Consider the following 23,320-nt stretch of genomic DNA (forward strand, 5'->3'; position numbering starts at 1 on the left):
TATAGTTTATGTTTGGTCAATCAATTTAAATACACACTTTTGAGTAGCAATTAGTGCTTGGTCAAGCTTTTAAAAAGTGTTTCTTATCAATGTACTTTTTTTTTAAAAGTTTGGAAAAATTACTTTTTCTAGCTTATGTAAAACAATTTCTGCTCTGCTAATTCATAGTAAATTTCTCTGGAAAGCATAGTCAAACGCTTCATTTTTTTATAGAAAAAATAAGCACTTTCCATTTCACTCTTAAGACCTCAATTTATTTCACTGCTGGCACCTCATTTCATATCATTTGATCTGTGGTACTTTAATTTAATTCATTCGCTTTCAATCCATTATTACTGTAAATTGATTTTTTATTTTTTTTAAATATATACTTAGTTGCTATAAATTTGAAAAATTATCATTACACACACTTAGGAGGAGGGGGCATATTATATATGATGTTTGCCTAAATTGGGCATAGGTTAAATACGGACTCAAACCGACGAGTAAAGAAAGGAGACCTTGAGTTAATATTTAAAAGGAGTTTGTCCCAATGTGCTGCTTCCAAGCCATGCTCATTGACCTGTGGCGGAATGAAGTGATTATTCTATTATTTCTTACCTTATTCTCATCATTCAAAGAGCAATCACAGGGTCACTGAATGAAGTCCGTCTTTTCTTTTTTTCCTTTCTTAATTTCACTTCACTTTCTTAAACTGACTACTTCTGCACAATGCTTGGTGAGTCGTTAGTTAATCAGTTTTATAGCTATTTTAAGCCTTTGTAATTGAAAAAAAGATTAATTAAATCGTAAACATGATTGGTGTAATTTTAAATTCACAAAAGACTCTAAAATAATGTCCACTTCATCCTTTACTCTTTTATATTATACATATGCCGTATGCTGATCTATACCATATTTTTTATCATTTCACTTGAACCCAATGGTTTTATGGCAATTCCGTATTTTGTATAAATAAGTGGCAATAAATTCAGGTATAAGATCGTAGTAAGAACTCATAAATTTCAAAATCTTAAATCCATTTTTACGCGAGATGAGGGTTAAAACGAATTTTCTATCCCTTTCTTTTGTTCTTGTTTTTGTAGTGACACTTTTTTCACTGTTTTTAACGATGATCAACGTATATTCAGAGAAAAACTCAACTTCCCACAATTTAACTTTTGCTTAGAATTTACACCCTTCATCAATATTCATGTTCGAGCAACTATAAAACTATTTATTTAGAATTTCCCAGTTCTAAATTAATGCATGAACTCAATAAAGTTTGTCCTGTCAATTTTAGGTCGACTTAACCATCAAAATCAACAAAGTGAAAATTCAGGTAACTAACCAACCGAGCTACTAAAATTTCCCTAGTTTTTCCTTTCTTTGTTTTTGTTAATAAAATCAATCACCTATCACTTGACCACCTTACATGAGTTGCTACTTAGTAGTAGTTTCTTTTGGACAAACAAACATCATCACCATAGAACTCACTCTGCATGTTAAGTGTTTGAATGTATACTATGAATAAGAACTTGGTTCACTGAGTTTCGAACCATGCGCCAATTGGCCCTTGGGGATTTCAGGGTTACCAAGGAAGAAAAACAAACATTGCATGTCTCAACTAGTTGACAGGAAAAAAAGATAACAAGTACTTACTAAACTTCAACTTCATTTTCATATGATTTCATATCACGATTTCATCTCATAATTGTACACTTGCAGCAGAAAGGGTTAGGGATTTGAAATCTGAAGATGCATTTACTTTAGAAATTTACAAGGAAGCTATACTCCCATTAAGAGCAAGCAAGCCTACTAAAACTTTACATCTCTCACTTTCAATTCCCACAAACATCATTATGGAGGGGGGAAATGAAAATTTATAGAAGAACAGGTCAAGCCATTAGAAGAAAAAGAAAAATCTAATGAAAACTTGCAAAGCAAATCTCTACTCCTACATCTTTGTATGGCAACCCTTGCTACCACCTCACAAATTTGAGAAGCCAAACTAAGCGAAGAATTATGATCTTCTTCCCCTAAAGCAGAGATTTTCCGGCAGGGAAGAAGAAAAAGAAGAGGTCAAAGAAAATAAATTTTTCACTCATAACTTTATTAGCATGTTTCAATGCGGTAAGTCTTCGCTTACAGTGCCAATACTTGACTTGTCTCCCATCCGCACGTTATACTGCTCATAAACTCTTGCGCGGTTCTCTGCCCACCATTGTTCAGCTTGTTTCTCGCTGAATCGTTTTCGACTGCATTTTAAAACACATCAGTCTTTTGATTTCCAAGGGAAAAGCATTCAAACACACAATCTTTACTGCAATCACCCACCGATTGTTTCAAAGCACACAAACATAACTTTTTTTTTTTGCAGGATTGTAGAAATGAATTCTCAATCCTAAACTATGTGGGTTGGCTATATGAATCTGTATGCATTCTACTTAACTAATATTGCTCCAATGCTAAATGGTTTGTCTTTTAAGGAAAATTAATGATCATCTAGAACTACAATGTCTCTAACATCTCAGGCTTATTCCTACGTGCCATATGGGCACACAAAAATCTCTACCAGAGATGAATCCATTGTACAACAACAACCACCTCAGTCCCCAAGCAAGTTGGGATTGGCTATAAGAAACCTCATTGACCATGCAGCTGCATTTATGAAATCTATATATCACAACGAAGTTCTGATAATGTCAAGTAGCAGAAATGGGAGATCCACAGACAACCAACATAGAAGCATATAGTTAACAGCCTAATGCAAAAGAACTGAATACATGAAGGATCTTGTAAACAAACTAAAATAAGATCTCTGTGTCAAAGGAACCAGTCCAAGGATAGGAGCCATTCCTAGCCAGAATATTCTTAAAGAGAGATGGATCACTTTAACAGTGCCATAGCCTAACCATAATCCTTAAAATGTGCTCAACACAAATTGACAGCAGAAATAATATTTACGAGGAGAACATATACTTCAACAAGAATAATGCAGAGAAGATAAAATTCCATCAAATTTATGACCTAAAGTCACAGTTAACGCACCTGAAGCGAACACGTTTAAGATCTTTGACACCTGCAGGTAAGGAGGTAAGTGTAATGTATACACCTGGTTCATCTTGTTCAACCCATTCATTCTCATTACGAGAATCACCTTCTTTTGTTCTACCTCCGTTTCTTGTCGTTGGTTCTGGAAATCCTTGTCTGTTTTGAACAGCATTGCGATTACTGACATTGCTTGATCCATTGGAAAGTAGTTGACTGTTAGATACATTTGGCTCCACATCTTGGAAAGTTAGTTGACTATGGACTCGGTCAATACATCCATTTGGTATGTCACTGGCAGTGAGATTGGAACCCGAGGAAAAAGATGTAGGAGATTTGATGTTCCGGGAAGCACCTACCGGCAACCTCTCAGCCATTTCCTTCAGCTATGAAAGATAAAGACAACAAAATAGACTATCAGCAAGAGAAGCTAATGAAAGGCAGGTCAACAGAAAATTGTGTGTTCAATACTTTACAAAGCATCTCTATATTCATCAAAAAAGGGGCAGCAAAAATACTACACTAAAAGGATACTGACGAGTGACGAACAATGGCACATAACCTGAACACTATGGAAAACAAGCTTAAAAATGAAAAGCTCACAAATCCAAATTTTTTTTTTTGGAACCGGTAAGATTGCTCTTGAATCCAAAAAATTAACAAGCAAATCATAGAGAAACTCTCTTTTTCCCACTATTGTTTTCCTGACCGAGTACCTTCATACTTTAAACTCAAGCAACATTCTAGGTGAACTTAAAAGGTTAACTGCTAACAGTAAAAGTAAAATTTGTAATCATAAAATTTTGGTCCACTTAACTTTTGCAGGTATACAAAACATTTTGGAACTCGGATTTCATGAAGCTAGACATTGGTATGATACAAATGTCAATTTATTTCGGGAGGGAAACAAATTACATTCTATTTGAAACAGATGAAGTAGATTGTTCTCAAAGATGGTTATTGAACCAAAAACACATGCAGTTACTTTGTTATAACAAAAAGACTATCCGAAGATGCAAATTTTGAGAAATGCCGTAAGATTAAAGTAGTCATTTAAGATGTAGAAGAGCAGCCATTTGCTGTGAACTCAGAAGATGGCAGAGATATTGGGATGCATAGTTGTAAGGTTTCCTACCACACACATCGGAAGAAATAAACACCTGTCTGTTGATGGAAGGTTGGTCAATAGTGTTCTTAATGGGATTCCAACATACTTAATGTCCTTATTGTCTATCCCAGCTAGTTTTGAAAGGCGGATCAACAGGGTGAGAAATAGCTCTCCATGGGAAGGAAATTCTGAAAAGAGAAGAATGCATTTGGTAAAATGGAATGATGTAATGTTTGGACTTTGGCCAAAAAGGGAGGTAGAATGGGACTCAAAATACCCAGACAACAAAATAAGAGTTCACTATATAAATGATTATGAAGGTTTAATGAACGTAAAATAGAGGTATGGAAAGATGTCATTGCCATAAATCATGGTAGAGACGATTTCTGGAAACCAAAAACTGTTCTTCAGTCAAATCAGGGTGCAATCTGGAAGGACATTTGGAAGGAAACTGGAAAACTCAAGGATAAATTCCCTGTTCTTTATAGCATCACACCAGACAAGCTGTTAGGGGGCTGATTGTTACAAATTGAACCAGGACAGAAGCTTCAATTTAGGAGAAATTTCAATGATTGGAAAGTTCTGATTATCACCCTTCTTCTTGTACAACGGAATCATTGTACAACACCTCCATTCCTTTGGCATTCTAGCCACCCTAAATATGACATCATCAAGCAAGTCAGCCACTCCATACTTGGATTTTTGGACGAACGCAGGTATGGAGTGGCTGACTAGGTTGTTTGATGTCATATTTAGGACAACAAAAACGCCAGAGGAATGGAGGTGGATTACAATGGTTCCATTATACAAGAACAAGGGTGATATTCAAAATTGCAATCACTATAGGGGTATCAAGCTACTAAGCCACACTATGAAAGTCTGGGAGAGGATGGTCGAGATGGGGATGAGGAAGGGTGTATTTATCTCAGAGAACAAATTCGGATTCATGCCGGGGCAATTGACTACAGAAGCCATTCATCTTGTAAGGAGATTGTTGGAGCAGTATAAGGACAAGAAAAGAGACTTACACATGGTGTTCATTGACCTAGAAAAGACATAAGATAAAGTCCCAAGGGAGATCCTTCGGAGATGTCTGGTGTCCAGAAGTGTACCTGTGGCTTACTTTAAGGGTAGTAAGGACATGTAGGATAGAGCCAAGACTCGAGTTAGGACAAGGGAGGTGACTTAGAACACTTTCTAATCGTGACTGGGTTGCACCAGGGATCAGTCATTAGCCCATTTCTATATGCCTTAGTAACAGACGAATTGAGATGGCATATTCACCGGGAGGCATCATGGTGTATGTTATTCGCACATGACACAGTAATTGACGAGATGCGGGTTGGAGTTAACGATAGACTGGAAGGTAAGAGAAAGGCCCTAGAGTCTAAAAGTTTCATGTTAAGCACGACTAAAACAATGTACTTGGAGTGCAAGTTTAGTGTCATAATGTATGAGTAGATGTGGAAGCGAAGATTAAGGCACTAGTCATACCCAAGACAAGAAGCTTCAAGTATCTTGGGTCAATTATCCAAGCATAAGTAGAGATGACGATGATGTCACACATTGTATTGGACCGATGTAGGTGAAATGGAGGCTCGCCTCTACGATAAAAATGCATCGCCAAGGCTTAATGGTTCGTTAACAAAATGGTGGATGGCCCAACATTGTTGAATAGGGTAGAGTGTTGGCCAGGAAAGAACACACACATTCAGAAGATCAAGGTAGATGAGATGAGGATGCTCAAATAGATGTGTAATGTGTGGGCATACTCAGAGAGACATAATTAGGAATGAAGTATGGGGCAAGGTTGAGATGGTTCAAACGAATCTGAGATGGTTCGTACATGTGAACATGAGGTGGGAGGATGGAGGTGTGGGAGGTTGATTGTAGTAGGAGTTAGGAGAGGTAAGGCAAAAAGAGTTGGAAAGGTGATTAGACAGGACACGACAAAACTTAAGCTGACTTAGGACATGACCTTAGATTGGAAGGTGTGGAAGTTGAGGATTAAGGTAGAAGGTCGCTAAGTGATGTGTAGTCTCCTCTCCTCCTCTCCATTTTAGCAGTATTATTTAGTTATTGCCTAGTTTCTTATTCTTCAAATACGTATTACTATCCGTTGTTGCACTTGTTTTGTATCTTGCTATTTTATTGTCTTATTTTATCAAGTACTTTTATTTTGAGCCGAGGATCAATCAGAAACAACCTCTCTACCTCACAAAGTTAGGGCTAAAGTTTGTGTACATTCTACCCTCCCCAAACCCCACTTGTGGGATCACACTGGTATGTTGTTGGGAATTTTTTTAAAAACAGTTAATTATTACAGCTGAAGGCTAATGGTAGGCTGGAGGTTTGGAGACAAATCCTAGAGTCTAAAGGATTCAAGTTGAGGAGGACTGAGATAGAGTACTTAGAGTGCAAGTTCAATGTCGTAACTCATGAGGTAGATGTGGAACTGCAAATTGATACACAAGTCATCTCCAAGAAAAATAGTTCCAGGTAGTTATGGTCGAATATCCAAGGTAATGGGGAAATTGACAATGATGTTACACATTGTATTGGAGCGGCGCAGATGAAATGGATGCTTACTTTCAGTGTCTTGTGTGATAAGAATGTGCCGCTAAGACTTAAAAGGTAACTTTTATAAAGCGGTTGTCAGATCAATTGTGTTGTATGTGCCGCTAAGACTTAAAAGGTAATTTTATAAAGTGGTTATTAGATCAATTGTGTTGTATGGGGCTTAGTATTGGCCGATCAAGAATTCACATATCTAGAAGATGAAAGTAGCGCAAATGAGAATGTTGCGATGGATGTGTGGGCATACTAGGAGAGATAGAATTAGGAACGAAAACATCTGAGACAAGATAGGAGTGACCTTCGTGGTGGACAAAACGAGAAAGGTGAGATCGAGACGATTCGGGCACGTGAAGAAGAGATCCACAGATGCCCTGTGAGAAAGTATGAGAGGCTGGCTATGGGGAGTCTCGAAGAAATAGAGGTAGGCCAAAGAAGCATTCGGGAGAGGTGATACTTAAGGTAAATTGGCCAACGCCTAAAACCACTTTTGAGGTCCTCACACAGTGGCAAGGAATTGGAAAGAGAGGATCAAAGGAAGATTGGTGGAAAAATATCCCTGCTTGCATCTGGTGGATACTACTATGGAAAGAAAGAAATGAGAGATGTTACGAAGATGAGATCAAAGATGAGACGTCTTAGTCTTTTGTATATTTGGTGTAAGCAAGATTTAGTGGGGGAAGTAGATAGTTTAGTGGAGTTTATAGGCCAATTGTAAATTTTTGAAAGCTTGTTTATGGATTTTGAGTATGATGGCATGGCACCCCTTGGGGGTTTGTAAATCTCTCCTCATCAGTTACTTGATGAGTTCTTTTGTGTGAATACAAAGTTACCTATTTTTTTAAAAAAAAACATTTGGGAGAGGTGCTCATACAAGACATGACACACTTGCAGCTTACCGAGGACATGACCTTAGATAAGAGGATATGAAAGTCAAGGATTAGGGTGGAAGGCTAGTAGGTTGTTGGGTCGATCCTTATTAGTATTATTATTAGCACTCTCCTACTACCTTATTCTTTGATTTTTTAATATTTTTATCTGTTGTTTCTTCCGCTTTGTTCATCGTACTGTTTGTTGTTGCTACTGTTCTTTTCTCCATTATTTTCTATATGGTTTCTTCATTACTGTATTTCCTTTTCTTACTATTTTGGATATGCATTACTTGAGCTGAGGGTCTATCGGAAAGAACTTCTCTACCCCCACAAGGTAGTGCTAAGGCTGGTCCACACCACCCTCCCACACCCAACTTGTGGGATTTCACGGGTATGTTGTTGTAGTCAATCATTACAGCTGTTAGAATCTACACAGTTGTGTGTTAGGTAGAAAGATAAACAAGTATGGCTCGCCAGCATGAAAGGAATATTAACTGTAAGCAGCTGTTATAAAATGTTATGGTTGGAGTTGAGCAATTGGAAGGAGAACTGCCATGGAAAATGCTATGGAAAACAAAAGCACCAACAAAAGTAGCTTGTTTTGGTTTGTGACTGCAAGAAATGCCTGCTAAACTCAAAAAATTCTCCAGGAGAGTGGCCTTTCAATATGCAGTAGGTGTTTTTTGTGTGAAGGGCAGCAGAGTCAATTAATTGTCATCTTGCATGGAGTGCTCCAAGATGAACAAAAACTTTGTTTTGAGATAATAATAAAAAGTGAAAAAAAAAGTTTGTTCATCTTGGATTATTCCAGCTTATACACATTGTCAGAATAAAGTATTTGCTTGTCCGAAACAGTAAGGTAAAAAACAGATGTTCGACAATTATATGAACAAAAACTAATAACCCAAAGACAAAAAAAAATTGCATTATTAAGTTTTTTTTGGCACAACTGAGAATTCACAATGGCAAAAGAAAAACACAAACTCTCATATCTACCAAAAAAAATAAAATATTTTGAACAATGAGAAACAGAGACTTAGTTGGACAGAAATTAATTTGTTTATAAATCAACTGACTCTATCGAAAAGAAAAAACAAACTCTCATGACAACCACATTCTTAGTTGGACTGAAATTAATTTTTTATATATCAAACGACTGTATAAAAATCATAGACCGATGCATACATGTATCTATGTTAGACTGTACTACTTGAAAGAATAACTTAACAAGTAAGCAGTTAGAATTTATTAGAGTAAATGAAAGCTTTAATTTCTTAATCCACTTTTTAAAAGTTTAAGTAGAATACATCCTTATTTGTAATATAATAGTTGCAGCATCTCATTAGGTTTTTTGATAAGGAGCTTTTCACTAAGTCAAAACCGAAACGATTTGCTCTGAGATACTCATTTCGAAGATAGACATGTATTTCATTATAAATGTGAGCAATTTTCTCTACCAAAGATTTGAAGCAGCATACCTGAGAAGTAAGTGACTTGATCACTTCTTTCGCTGCTTTGCATTTGGCAGTCTCTTCTCCAGCAATGGCTATTGCCTCCTTTAGCTGCTTAGTAGTTCTTTCCAGTTCTATCTCCTGAAGTTGAGCCTTGCGCGTGAGATTTTCCACCTATGATGAAGATCGTTAAACACAATGCTTTTTCAATGAAATTAATAGTACATTCATTTGAGTCTCATGATTCAATTACAACAAAATCGTGATGCATAAATACAGACAGTTTAGATGCTAGATTCAGACTTTCATGAGAATGGCGTTATAGATAAAGATGTAGCACAGAACTAAAAAAGGCGCCGGAAACAGGAAGTGATTACTAAAATGCTATGAATAAAAAGATACTAATAAATTTTACAGGATGGTTGACAGACCAAGGCATTACAAAGGAGTAAAAATTTAGGCTTAAAGCCCAATATATGCATGGATGAATGTCGTAAACATGCAAGATAATACGCTGACTATGGACAAGCTTACAATGACCATATCCAATCGAGGGGATAAGTAGCACAATTGAATGACACAATGCAAATGACAATTTAACTAAATTTTATGTATTAATTTCCTCCTTATTTGAAATATATAGAAAATTTAAGTATTTAGAAATTAAAAGCGATTTAAGATTTAACCTTTTAAAAATAATTACACGTTGGATAAAATTATACTGGTAAAGAAATGGAACTTGGTCTAACTCAACCCCAAAAGCTAGCACATCTCCGTATAAGGAGTTCAACTTTTCCTCATCCCGCCGATGTGGAACTTAACACCCCGCCTCACGCCCAAAATTGGTCATCTGGTGCGTAGGTCCAACATGGATAATCATTGATTGGAATGAACCTGACTCTGATACCACATAAAATTAATATGAGGGACACGAGCAAGGTGTGTATGCTATGACTAGTACTATTGTAAAAAATGAAGCTCTACACAAAATATTGAGACTCTTTTACCCTTTGTAAGTGCATTCCATGTTGGATGAACTTGCTCATAGAATTCATTTATAGAAACTTCATTATTTCCTTAGGTTCATTATTTGACTTTTCTAATAAGTAAAACAAAAACTTCATTCTTAGACATCATGAGCCCATTATCATCCTAAGCACGATTTTTTTTAAGGTCGGATTTAGTTCTAATGACAAATTCATTATTTAGACATCACAACCCTTTCATCATGCTTAACATGTTTTTTTTTGTAAGCATGCTTAGCTCAAGTTTTCCAAGGTCTAGTTTAGTTCGAGTGCCAAATTAATTCAATTGTTACATGGTGTTGGCCTAGAGACCCTAGTATTTCTCTTTCCTGGAGTTCCTTTTCTCGTTCTTTCATCCAAATAAAAATTGAAATTAGTTTTGTGGTTACATGATGTTGACCCAAAGACCCCACATTTGCTCTCTTTGGAGATCTTATTTTCATTCTTTCTTCGAGAAAGTAAAATAAATAATTAAATAAAGTGAAATAAAGAAACTTGAATTGAATTAACCTAAAAGTAAGGTAAAATTTTAAATTAAAATTAACGCAAGCAATTTCCTTCTAAAGCAAACCTAAACTTCAATTGGTACACAAATCCTTCAACAAATTTAAAAAATAAAAAACAAGAAAATGAATGTAAATAACATTTTAATATATAAAAACTGCACTATTTCCTTGTATGGTGACATAATAAAGGCTGTAAATTTATTTCAAACTTTTCAAGTTTTTATTTTCTAATTTCTCAAGTCCACATTTTAAACGAGAAACATTTTAAAATTGTAACACCTCGAAAATTGAAAGTTGAATTTGGAAGGGAAAAAGTTTCATTTTGGCATTGATGCAGTGATCTATGAGTCCGACCTACGGACCGTATAAAGTCCTACGGGCCGTAGGAAGGAAGTCGTAGGTCTTGGTTTGAGATTTCAAAAAATGTCAAGTCCCAGTAAATTGACCTATGAAAGAATAGGACGGATCGTAAGGCAGTCTTCGGGCCATAGGAAAGAAGTCGTAGGAAGGAAGTCGTAGGTCTTGGTTTGAGATTTGGAAAAATGTCAAGTCCTAGTAAATTGACCTACGAAAGAACAAGACAGATCGTAGGGCAGTTTACGGGACGTAGGAAGTGCCTGTAGGGTGATTCAGAGAATTGATTTGAGACCTTAGGTCTATGAAAGGATTTGACGAGTCGTAATGTGGTCTATGGGTCATAGGTGGGGTCCGTAGAAGTGATCTAGACTTGGTGGAATTCTGGACTTGAACTTGGATTCTACGAGCCGTGGAATGTTGGACGGGCCGTAGGAAGGTCTCGTGGAATTGATCAGAAATTTTGAGTCCCAGTAAATGATTCTACAACTGACCAGACTTCTACAGACCGTAGGTCGAAGTCGTAGGGTCTTTAGGCAGTTGTTAATTAAGGGTGTTTTGGTCTTTTCTTATCTAATTAACCCCTAAACTACATCATTTTGGCCCTATAACTACCCTATAACTGTTTTTACCCGTAAGACTTGGCCTAATTTCTCTCATTCACTCAAAATCTCCTAAATTCTTTCAAGTCTTCTTCTCCAAAATTATCTCTTAAGCTCAGGTGAAGAGCTAGGGTTTCAAGCATCAAGGTCTCATCCTCATTGCACTCTTAGGGCTTTGATTATCAAGGTATGTGGGAATTCACCAATGGATTCCTTTCCTCTATTGGGTCCCAAAAGAATCTCAACCTCCTAAGTTGATTCACCCAATTCTCTTAGAGTTTCATGCAAATCTCCATGGGTTCTATTTATTATGATTCAATTGTTGATAGTCAATCTTATTAATCATGATTTGATATAATTACAAGGTTTTCAATTGATTTCCTTTGAACTCATGCTTATGCCTATTTTATGAATATGAATTATGCTTAGGTACTATTATTTTTGATTTATGAATCTATGCATGTTTATGAAAAGAATGATTTATGATTAAAGGATGCTTTTAAGGTAAAGTGTCAATGATTTGTGAAAGGTTTTCTCACAATAGAATGAAATCATGATTTAGATGCTTAGAAAGGTAAGTGTCTACTATGAAAGTTTATGAAATCATAATTGAAAGGAGCTACTCTAACATGAACTTATGATTGGATTGGTAGTCTTAATTGTGCCTTTCCATGTATTTTGATATGATTATGATTATGTCTTTTCCATTGGAATTTGCTTAGCACCAAGAGGACTTTGAGATGGAGGCTCTCCCTTTAGTAGATGGCGGTTCTCTAGAAGCAATCTCCTTGTCCCTTAACTACGTGCCCCCGTTGGATTGTCTTAAATGACCTAAGCTAGTGGATCCGCTTTAGCAAAGAATGAATGTGACAAGGTTCTACCTTGGCAAGTAGATTCCCCTTTTTGGTATGAGGGTCATTGCCGGATTTCATGTTATAGCTCACATGATCCTATTGTCGGTTTAACGGTAAATATCCCACAAATGAACTATGCTTCTATCAAAGGTTTTATGAAAGTTTCTTAAATGGTTTTAAGCATGCATTGACCTTGTGTATGATTTATGATTACTTTATAAAGGCTTTTATCACGTTTTACTTGATCTTGCATATCATGTTTAAGTTCATCACGCTATCATGCTTTACGTTTTTATGCATTTCCCCATACTTCGTACATTCACCGTACTAATGCATATTTGTGCCTATATTGTCTTATAATATAGGGTCCGACACTCCTCCCGCTCGTGGTTATATTGCTTTGCTAGTACATTGGATTGGTGAGTCCTCATGCTTCAAGGACAAGACCATCGATGCTTTATTTCTTTTATTGTCTTTTCGTTTCAGACTTGTACGTGATGTATGGGCTACGCCCCAACCACTCTTATGGTGTTTAGAAAGGCTATGTCAAACACAGTTTAGATTTCACACTTATGTTCAGATTCCTTATATGATATGAGACTTTTATTGTCTATTCTCTCTTATTGTATTTCTATTACGTCATGCTTATGTCAAGTGGCTTGTCTAGGGCCTCTCGAGGTTCTATTCGCCATATCACACCTAGGGGGTACTTTGGGTCGAGACAAAAATATACAGTTCCTTGTTTTTCTAGGTCTTTATAATAATTTGTACTATGGGATAAACGTGCAATGCACGTAAATAAAGACTAGTAAGATCAAAATGCATATATTTGACGTTGTAAATGATATGCCCTCATAGACATTTTTGGAAAATGATAGGATGCCAGATGCCTATGGATAATCTTAGCTCAATGTTGTTACAGAGAAGACAAGCTTTGACAGTAAATTAAGTTTCAGGTCCAAAGGTAGATACTACTTCTATGCAGGTGTAAAACTTCTAAAAGCCAATCCTCCACAATCCACAATGAAGTAGACTAGCAGAGTCATTATAGGAGTAAACGGCTCCAACTTCCAGTCATGCACTCTTGCAAGCAAAACTTTCTTTTGATCTCTTGGCGGATTACAATTTTGATCAGTTGATTGTCCTTTAGGTTAGGATTTTAGCATGTCAGATTCATTGAACAGTACAAAGCAGCAACAAGCATATCATTCCACAAGATAGTACCTAACAGAAGATAGCAGTGACCTGGAGGCTCAAAAAATTATTAAAACTTAGTATTAGAAATAGATAATTCACTGATTATACCTCTCAATAAATTATTTGATTTTCTCCATTTAATCATATACTATCACATGTTATCCATTCAAAGTAATACTTATGAACTTGGATGAAGTTTTTCACCATTATTAGAAAAGATTATGCATAACCATTCACCCTTGACCACAAGTACCAAAACACTATTTAACAAGTTTTCTCAAGCCCCAGTGAACTCTGACTCCATGAATATGGTGTTCCCTAGAAATTTTAGAGGATTTTTTACCCCCAAGTCCAATGTTTGACACTCTACATTACAGAGAATGTCCAAAAACACTTAGATTCATAGAGAAACTCAAATCTATGTTTTTTAATTCACATCAGCAAAAAGGATATGATGTTGAAGCAAAGAGAGGAAAATGCATCAGAAGTAGAGAACTGTTCCTTAGACAAATGACATACCTGTGCTCTTAATTTGATAACCTCTTGGCTAAGGCCATCATTTGTCCTTTTAGCATCGTCCAAAACAATCTTTGGAGATGTAAGTCCACCCAATGTTGGAGTTGGTGTAGTAGAACGAGGTGGACTGGCCCGTCTAGATATTGGTGATGTTGCTCGAGAAACAATTCTTGATCCAGGAACTGAAGCTGAAAAGAATTTCTTGGACGAGCCAAATACAGGGTTAAAAGACTTGGAAATGTTGAGAGCTCCCCACTGAGAGGTACCATTTGGAATAGGTGACACACGACTGCTGTTGAATTCAAGTTTTTTCTTCTGTTTGGAAGAACGGGTTTCAACTTGTTTGAAGGATTCCATTGTAGAAAATCTAGCAAGTTGAGGTCGAGACCTTGTATCCAACTTAGTATCCTTGTCTGTTATATCAGCTAGTGACTGATTCATGCTTCCTCGTCGACTCATAGAAGACTGAGAAGAAGCATCGGTTTCCATAGCTTTTTTCAATTTACTGAAGCAGTTGTCACAGACACGATAGGGTTTATTGGGATTAGGTGCCATTGATGCCCTCAGTGATTTTCTGCTGCTACATGAATGACAAAAGACAAGCCCACAGTTATAACAATTGTGGCGTTTTCTTTTAAAGTTAAAAGGAAGACGACAGCCAGAACACATGGATTGGTCGACCCCAGATACCCATTTGTGAAGGCAAATAGCAGCAGTAAAATTAGTGCCACAAGCAATACTTTTTACTTGCTTGTCTTTTAAAGCTTCCACTAAAGTGGGAGAGTTTCTGTCATCAGTATCACCATGACCCAATCTTCCATTTGCCCCCTTTCCCCATGTGTAAACTTCAGTTCGGGAAGTCAAGACAGCAACATGATATGCTCCACAAGCGATCTCCTCCACAAAACTCTTTGCCAGCTTGCCTTCAACACGACGGGGTAACTTCCCATCAGTTTGGTGATGACCTAATTGGCCATACACAGGACTTCCCATTGTATACACATGACCAGAAGTCGTTAATGCAACTGTCAAGCTGTGTCCACAAGTAACCTGGCAAAAGTTTGGTTCGACAAGAGCTGCAACACAGGTAGGTACAAGTTTCGACTCCTTGTCACCATGCCCTAGTCTACCTTTATCACCATCTCCCCAAGTAAAAAGTTTTCCTGATGAACAATTACTCGAACTTGAGCTTCCCACCATGACTTCGACGACCGCTGCAGTATGCCAAACCCCACAAGCTGCTCGTACAGTTCGAAGCCCCTTTAAAGACTCCACTTCCCTAGGTTTAGAGACACTTTTTCTGTCTCCATGTCCAAGAACACCAAAAGTACCATCGCCAAAAGTAAATAATTGACCAGCAGAGGTCACCACAGCAGTATGCCAGGGCCCACACGAGATATATGAAACATGTATGCCCTCTAAGGGTCCATTTACTCTTTTGGGAACCCAATGACTAACTTCATTTCCATGCCCAAGAAGACCAAAATCACCATCACCCCATGTGTACAAGTCTCCAGAGAGTGTTACAGCACAAGTATGATTTTCACCACATGCAACAAGCTCAATGTTTGAATGGCTGAGTGAATCTATAAGCTTTGGATGCAGAACATCAGAATCAATACCATGCCCAAGCCTACCTCCCGATTCCTCACCCCAGGAGAAAATCTCGCCCTGCTTTGTCACCAGTGCTGCATGTCGGCCACCACAAGCTATATTTTGAACATCCAATACCACCGCAGACTCTAAAGCTTTAGGAAACAAAGAATCTAATTTGGCACCAAAAGAACTGCTAACTCTATGAGGTCCACCACCTAGGACACCATCCCCAGTGCCTTCCCCCCAGATAAAAACATCCCCCAAGGCATCACCATCATCATGACCAGAACCTTGACTTGATGAGCTAACTGCACTTGAAAGGCTTACTCTAAAATTATCCATTCCTATTCCCTTCATCTGACCATGCATGCTATCTGAACCTCCAGAAGATAAGGAATGAACAGAAGCGCTAGCAGAATCTGAAGGGAAAAAACCCTTAGGAGGTACAGCATACATAATTACGTCAGCAAATGCCTTATCTAGACCGTTTTTTGGAGGACTTTCATATGGACTATGAAGACGAAGCTGATCACCGCCATCCTGAAGGACATATACAATCTCATCATTCAACATCCCAAAGAGACAAATAGAACCAAAATACTTTTACTCTATCAACATGAATAAATTAAAGGAGATATTTAATCTGCATATGCATGAGTAGACATGTGGATGCTACAGTACCTTCTGCAAGCTGTCACCACTGCTAAATGGAGAATGCAGAGGAGAGCTTCTTCGTGTATATGTTCTAGGACTAGTAGCACCGGAAGAAATTCCATCGCTCCTTGATTCTGTTCTCCATTTTCTCTGGTGCCCACGAGATATTAAGGCCTTCAAACCACTAAACCAAACCTCCGCTTCATCTTTATCTTTACATATCTAAGAATAGAGAATGATAAGCAAAAGGTGGGATGAGTTTGGTGCATGAACCAATTTCTGTCAAAAATGGAATAATACAGAGCAAAAAATCACAATAATTAATTCTTTAAAGGAAAGACACAGCTGTTAATAATAAAACTCTTACCAAATCCAGCGATCTATCATTGTATATAAGTGAAAATGACTGATACTCTTTCTCAGGTCGTGGGTACCTTTGAAAAATTGGCTGGAAATAGAACAGCAGCAATTATTCAGATCTGTGAAAACCTACTAACAAGATTTTTGCCTTGTTATGCTTGACAGTTATAGCAAGATGTGTGTGTGTATATATGTGTGGGGAGAAGGCAAGAAAGACAAATACTGACAGAGTCATACAGAACAATTAATCAAACTAATTAAGGCGTGTGGACAACCTTCCTTTTGCAGTGTTTGGACCTTGGTCCTATTCATTCTCTACCCATCTACTACTTCTCCATCTTTCATCTACTCGCTAGTTTATTGTTTATAAAAAAATTATATTATCATATCGAATAGAAGAGATAAAAAAAATTGATGAGAGTAGCGTGTCTAGCACAAAACCAAAGCAAATTCATAACTATTCACGAACAATACTCAGTATCTCCGTGACTTTATCAGATATCACCTCAAGTTCCCCTTCTAGTCGAGCCCCCCAACCCTCTCTATTAAAGCTATGCATGTCGCTGTACAAGCCTAAACCAGGATGGCAGTAACTCCTACCTTCTTTTCTTTGGGATCACTAATGGAAAGAGACAGGGATGCTTGCACCGGGATAACAGAAAAACCTAAGGTGTATTTGCCTAAATAGAAGTCTATTAAGGCCCAAGAAAAGGTGCCACTACCATCTGAGAAATGAACTACATATCTGTTTTCTATGACAGGTGTGAGATCGGAATGCTGAAACATTCTCTCACCTCTGTACCTATACCACACAAAAATATATGCAGATGGATTCATTTGAATGATGGAGATACCAATAAAAAAAAGTTGCAAGACAGAAATAGGCTTTTCGCCATGGGGAGAACTTACAGTGCGCTGCCCAGATATTATTCTTGACACATGACTTAGCTTCAGGTGTTTCTCCTCTTTACCTGAAAACCATATTAAAGCAGACTCATCCTGCAACCAGAATCAGAATAGACTTTTAGACTGCATTGATTCTCAATTAGCGCTACGTTTCAAAGGACACAAAGTTGTCCAGACTTCACACTAACTTTTTTTCTGATAGCTAACAGACAAAGAAATGGCCAGAATCAAGTGCTAAACCATAACTATGGGACAACAAGGAAACAAAGAATAAATGCATTTGATGATGTTGAACTACACGCTGCAGTTAAACAGTAAGATCCACAGTTCACAAAATGGTCGATTCTCTTTCTGTTGTGAAAAAATCAGCATACTTGAATAAAGAACTACTTTAGGTGCATATGTTTATAAAAAATTAGATATTTTATTTCAGCATAAATGAATGATTTCTAAGTGTAGGTTGTTGGATAACACGATAAGGGTAGGACTTTGAAGACATTCTGATTACCAACTTTTGCTGCATTTTGCTCGTAACTCAACTTTAAATATTTTCCTGCCTGGGACACAATGCTATTTTTACTTTTTGGGGGTGTAAGGCAATTCAGATATCACGAATCACGTATTGCTTTCATGTTAGCAGAAAGATTAATGAGCCTGAACTACCTGATGCATACTTTTCATGCTTGATAATGTATTCTTCTTATGTCATGTAGTATTTTTATTGTTTAAATGATACTCCAATATCAAACACAATAACTCATACAGAGACACAAAGTACACCAACTCTGAACAAATAGAAAGGCAAAGGAACTGATGTGGTAAGCATTCTTTTAAATAGAGGTGAAGGTATAATATGGTAAGCATTTGTAAACTGATTATTAGGTAACTCAGAACAGAACCTAAAAGGGTTTCTCAAATAGATAGGCTGCAACACACATTTTGGGTGACCTATGTACAGTAAGACATAAAGCTGAAGATTCCACAAACTTCAAAGCAGCTGTAAATCAAAAGGAGATTGTAGATGGAAATTACAACAAGAAATGTATAGCCTGCTAACCCATTGTGTGGAATTAAATTTCTCTCTCTTGCTGCTTATACTTCTACACAAGACTAAAACCCCTTCTCTTGCCCCTGATCCAAAAACAATAAGCAGTACCAGACATGATATGAGCTCCTGAAACCAATTCTCCACTAGGGCATTTCACAAAAGGTCACGCCAAGCACCTTAACTCCAACAATTAGGCAAATATAATACACCTCCCACAAAGCCTGATAGACTACTAGCTTCTGCTTGATAGAATCTAGAAGTTTCTGTTCTTGCCTTAAAAATTATAGAACATAGTAGTTACCTGTCAAACGAGAAATTAAACAACTACAAGAAAAACTCAAAGTCTCAAACATCAGATTTTGCAGCCTAATTGACAAAAGCAAAGACCAGCATAGTTATTAAACTACACAACTGGAAAAAAAGGGAAAAAGTATATTATATCTTAAACCTCATGCTAAACTCAATAAATATGAAAGAAATCTTTTTTCCTTTTTGTTTCGATAAGTACAAATTATATAGAAATCTTACAAGAATATGCATAGATGATACAGAGAAAAATCGGGGTAAGAACACAAAATTACAAAGTACATCACATAGGCTAAAGAAAGATGAACTGATACTTACATTTGACAACCGAAAGGGACAAAACTTTGGTTTCCCCCTTCTTCCATACTTGAGCAAGTATGCGCCCTTCTTTAGAGCAGTTATGGCCTGATGTAAATCATAAGAAGTAATTACAAGCTGAAATAAAACTACAGAAGTCCAGAAATTTCAAACCTAATAAATAAACATGGAACAAGCAACACTAATAAACAATGGAACAAGCACCGAAAGTGAATAGTCCATGCAACTTTTACTGAAAATACTTAATTCGACTTGATTGCTCTTGCTATCCAACATCAATCCTTTAAATTACTTGGCACATCAATAGCAGAAACAACATTCCTAGAAATTTATTTTTTTTGAAAAAACATCCCTAGCAAAAAAAATTTTGAAAAATTAACATTCCTAGCAATTTTTTTATTAAAAGAAAAACAACATTCCTAGCAACCTTTTGACTCGTACTGTTTGTCAAAAATGCTATCCTAGTATTTTTACCTTAATTGCCATTGCTATTCCATGTATCAAATGAACATTACAGAATTATTGTCGCAATTAAACAAGCTTTCGTTTATCACTCATGCTATCTGAGTATTATTACTTTAATTGTCGTTCCTATTCTAGGTATCAAATGAGCATTACAGATTTTTTGTCTCAGTTAAACAGGCTTTCTTTATCAGTTATCTGCTTTACACCCCATAAAGAGGAAACTGATAACGAATTCTCACTACGGAATGCAAAAAGCTACTTCTAACACTAAAAAACAAAACCAAAAAGTATCATATATATAGGACATTCTCCAAGTTTCCAGAGCTAATCAACACCGAAATACCATCTAACTACCCTTCAATCCCAAACTAATTAGTGTCAGCTTATCAATAACGAAATACAAATCAATCAACTGCACTTCCTCTCCAAATTAGTTGGAGCCAACTTATCAATAACTAAATTCAATTGAATCAACTACTCCTCAATCCAAAACCAGCTGGGACCAGCTGATCAATAATGAAATACAATTCAATCAACTACTCCTCAATCTGAATCTATAGTAAACAAAACACAATCGAATCAACTACCCTTCTATCCCAAACTGGTCTCAGCTTTTCAGTAGCAACAAAACACTAGTACCGATAACCGAAACAAAAAACAATAATGCTCAACAAACATCAATCTACTAAGTAATGGTTAAAAATGCATCAATTTACCTGCTCGATATCCCTTTCCACTTGTCCACCAGCACGATTAGCATCTGAATTCATTCTATCAGCAATTGACATGAAAAAACCAGTTCTTCCAAACAAGCCCTAGAATCACTAAACCCCAATACTGAAAAACACCATTCTCAACTCCAACCCCTCCCATTCATTCATCTACAAAAAAAATTCAATTCCAATCACCTCAACACAAATTATTCATAAAAAATTCACCAAAATGTCCCAAGAAAGAACTGAAAAATCAATTCTTGATAGCCCCCACAACTTGCACCAGTTGCTCTTAATTTTGCAACTTGCTCAAAAAATGTTGAAACCCTTTTTGGGTGTGAAGTGAATAATCAAGAACTGAACTGGGTCTTCAAAAAAATAGAAAGAAAAAAAAAACACCCCCAGATAGCTGAAACTTTGAAAACGACTGAAAATGAAAGTTTTCAGTTAAAAAAATCCTAACTTTGACTGATTTCAATGATTTTGGAGGCTTTTCAGCTTCTGGTTTGTAAAATTGAGAGAGAAAAATGGCAATTGGAAGAGATCAGGTGAAAAAGTGAAGCTGTAGAATCTAATGTTTGATCTGAATTTTTCTCCAAAAATTGTGCAGAAGCAACACACACACAAAAGTGCAACAGATTAAAGGAGAGAGAAGAGAACTAAGGTGGACTATTGAGAACTAAAAATTAATATTTTTTAACTTTTTTCCCCTTTTTTAGTTTTGGGTTGGAAAAAAAAATTCATTTTAAAAAAATAAATAAACAGATTTGACTTGTTGGACTTTCATCCATTTCTCATTAATTACCCATTTAATTTTTCAATTTACAGTTGAATAACTTATGTTATTTATACAAAATTAAAAAAAATAATCATGCTTAAATTATGACGCGTCTCTAAAAAGAAAATCTTGATGAAAAAAACGTAAAAGAATTTTAAGCAAAAAATTGTCAATTCTTATTGCAGTTCTCTTTTAATATTCACTTAAAATATTTTTTCTGTTCTGAACAAGCTACTTTGTGGGAGAAAAAAAATTCTTATGTTTTAACATGTAGTTTAATGTTTTAGCTTAACTTATTTAACCTTGGGTGGGTAAATTCATTAATTAAAAAATAAATAATTCCTAAATTAAAAAATGATTCTAAAAATCTCTAGGGAAGAGGAATACTTATTATTTTAGTATACTCTTTGATGGCAAGTAAATTTGAGTATGTGTGATGCTATATCTAGAATGAAAAAAATGAAGCACAAATGAAAAATATAAATAAACAAACTTTATAGTATTAAAAATCATTTAACTACAAACAAGCTCTTACAGGAAAGGAGCTGTTTCTCTGCTCTCATTCCTCTCTTTCTTTTCCTTTAAAAATATATATTTATATATATAAAATAAGAAACTATTAATTTATACTACTAATAGCTATTGCAACTAACACTTTGTTCAACCGGTTATTATGTATTGTTTCATAATATATTGTATTATATTGTATTGTATTGTATTATATCGTACTATATAATTTTAATGAATATAATATTTGAATAGATTGTATCGTTCTCTGTCATTAAATAATGTCACACATTCATAATTTGAATAATAAACCTACAAGAAATTATAGAATATGGGATAGAGCTAATATATATGAAAATGTAGGTTAAATGATAAAATAAAATTATTAAATAATAAGTAAAGATAAAATAAGAAGAAAATATTAAGATAACTACGTGATCATACCAAATCGATCGTTACACAAAATAGGTCTTTTTATTATTACCTCGGATGGATTTAAACAATATAATATAGTAAAATTTAACTAATAATTAAAACAAACATAGTATTAAATTAACAATATAACATATAACAACCATCCAAACAAGGTATAAGTGCTAGTAGCCAAATAATATTTGTTCAAAAAGCAAATATTTTAGAAAAATAGGTTGAACTAGTCATTAACCTTTCAAAAGGTTCACTATTGAGTTTCCAACTTTAGATATTAATCTTATTTGAATAATAGGTCATATTGTTAGAGATAGATTACGTTTATTAGTTCTTCAGAGCAGCAGATTTCATAGCCGCGATTCTTCCTCCATCAAAAGGCTCCGAGCCTGCTACGTAGCTAGGTTTTTGTGTAATATTTAATTTTTTTTCTACCTCTAATTTTAATCCATAATTTTTTAAAAAAGCTTCATTAAATACAGGTTAGTAGACTGTGAAATGTACCTAAAGGATAAATTACAGTTCGGTGATCTAATTTACAAAACAATCGATAAAGCCTAAAGGTATAAGTTTTCTTTATTTAAATTTAGTATACGTGTAATATACATAAGCTTTATATATTTCAACCATATCATATCATCATATATACTGTCATAAAAGCGGGATAACCCTACATTAAAAAAAATAAAAAAATAAATTACGATCAAAATATCTACTAAATATTAAACGATAATTGTATCCTTCACTTAAACACTATTCATATTAATCATATCATATCATACTATTCTAAAAATAAAAAAACTAAGTGGGAAAATTAAATTATCAAAATATCGATAAAATATTACACAATCATTTTATCATTCACTTAAACACTACTTATGTTACTAATTTTGTATAGAGAGATAATTATGTAAGTTATAAATACTTATGAAAGACATGTTGATAAGTTTTGGGCCAAAACTATTTCTAAATTATACTCTAAATTTGAATTACATCCTTAAAATATATTTTTTTGACAGAAAACATCCTCCAAGTATTTTAAGTCAACAATTTTCATCCTTCTATTAGATATTGTCAAAAAACTAAGTGATCTTACAAAAATATGTGGAGTTAATGTGACTATCAATAAACGTTTTCTTGCATAATTTCTTTAT

At 35.6% G+C, this 23,320-nt stretch overlaps 1 protein-coding gene across 1 annotated transcript; it reads right to left on the reverse strand.

Annotated features, from left to right (window-relative positions):
- Positions 1 to 1,880: 1,880 nt before the first annotated feature.
- LOC125818062 (PH, RCC1 and FYVE domains-containing protein 1) lies at positions 1,881 to 21,094 on the reverse strand. Its single transcript, XM_049497572.1, has 9 exons — positions 20,459 to 21,094; positions 19,278 to 19,364; positions 17,609 to 17,698; positions 16,707 to 16,787; positions 16,367 to 16,561; positions 14,093 to 16,225; positions 9,063 to 9,209; positions 3,031 to 3,416; positions 1,881 to 2,237 (listed from the first exon to the last, which is right to left on the reverse strand). The coding sequence occupies exons 1-9, from the start codon at positions 20,528 to 20,530 to the stop codon at positions 2,105 to 2,107; spliced, it is 3,324 nt and encodes a 1,107-aa protein (XP_049353529.1). The 5' UTR covers positions 20,531 to 21,094; the 3' UTR covers positions 1,881 to 2,104.
- Positions 21,095 to 23,320: the final 2,226 nt, after the last annotated feature.

The sequence above is a fragment of the Solanum verrucosum genome, unplaced genomic scaffold (genome assembly GCF_900185275.1).
Source record: "Solanum verrucosum unplaced genomic scaffold, falcon-dt-bn FXZP01000253.1, whole genome shotgun sequence".
Lineage (NCBI taxonomy): Eukaryota > Viridiplantae > Streptophyta > Magnoliopsida > Solanales > Solanaceae > Solanum > Solanum verrucosum.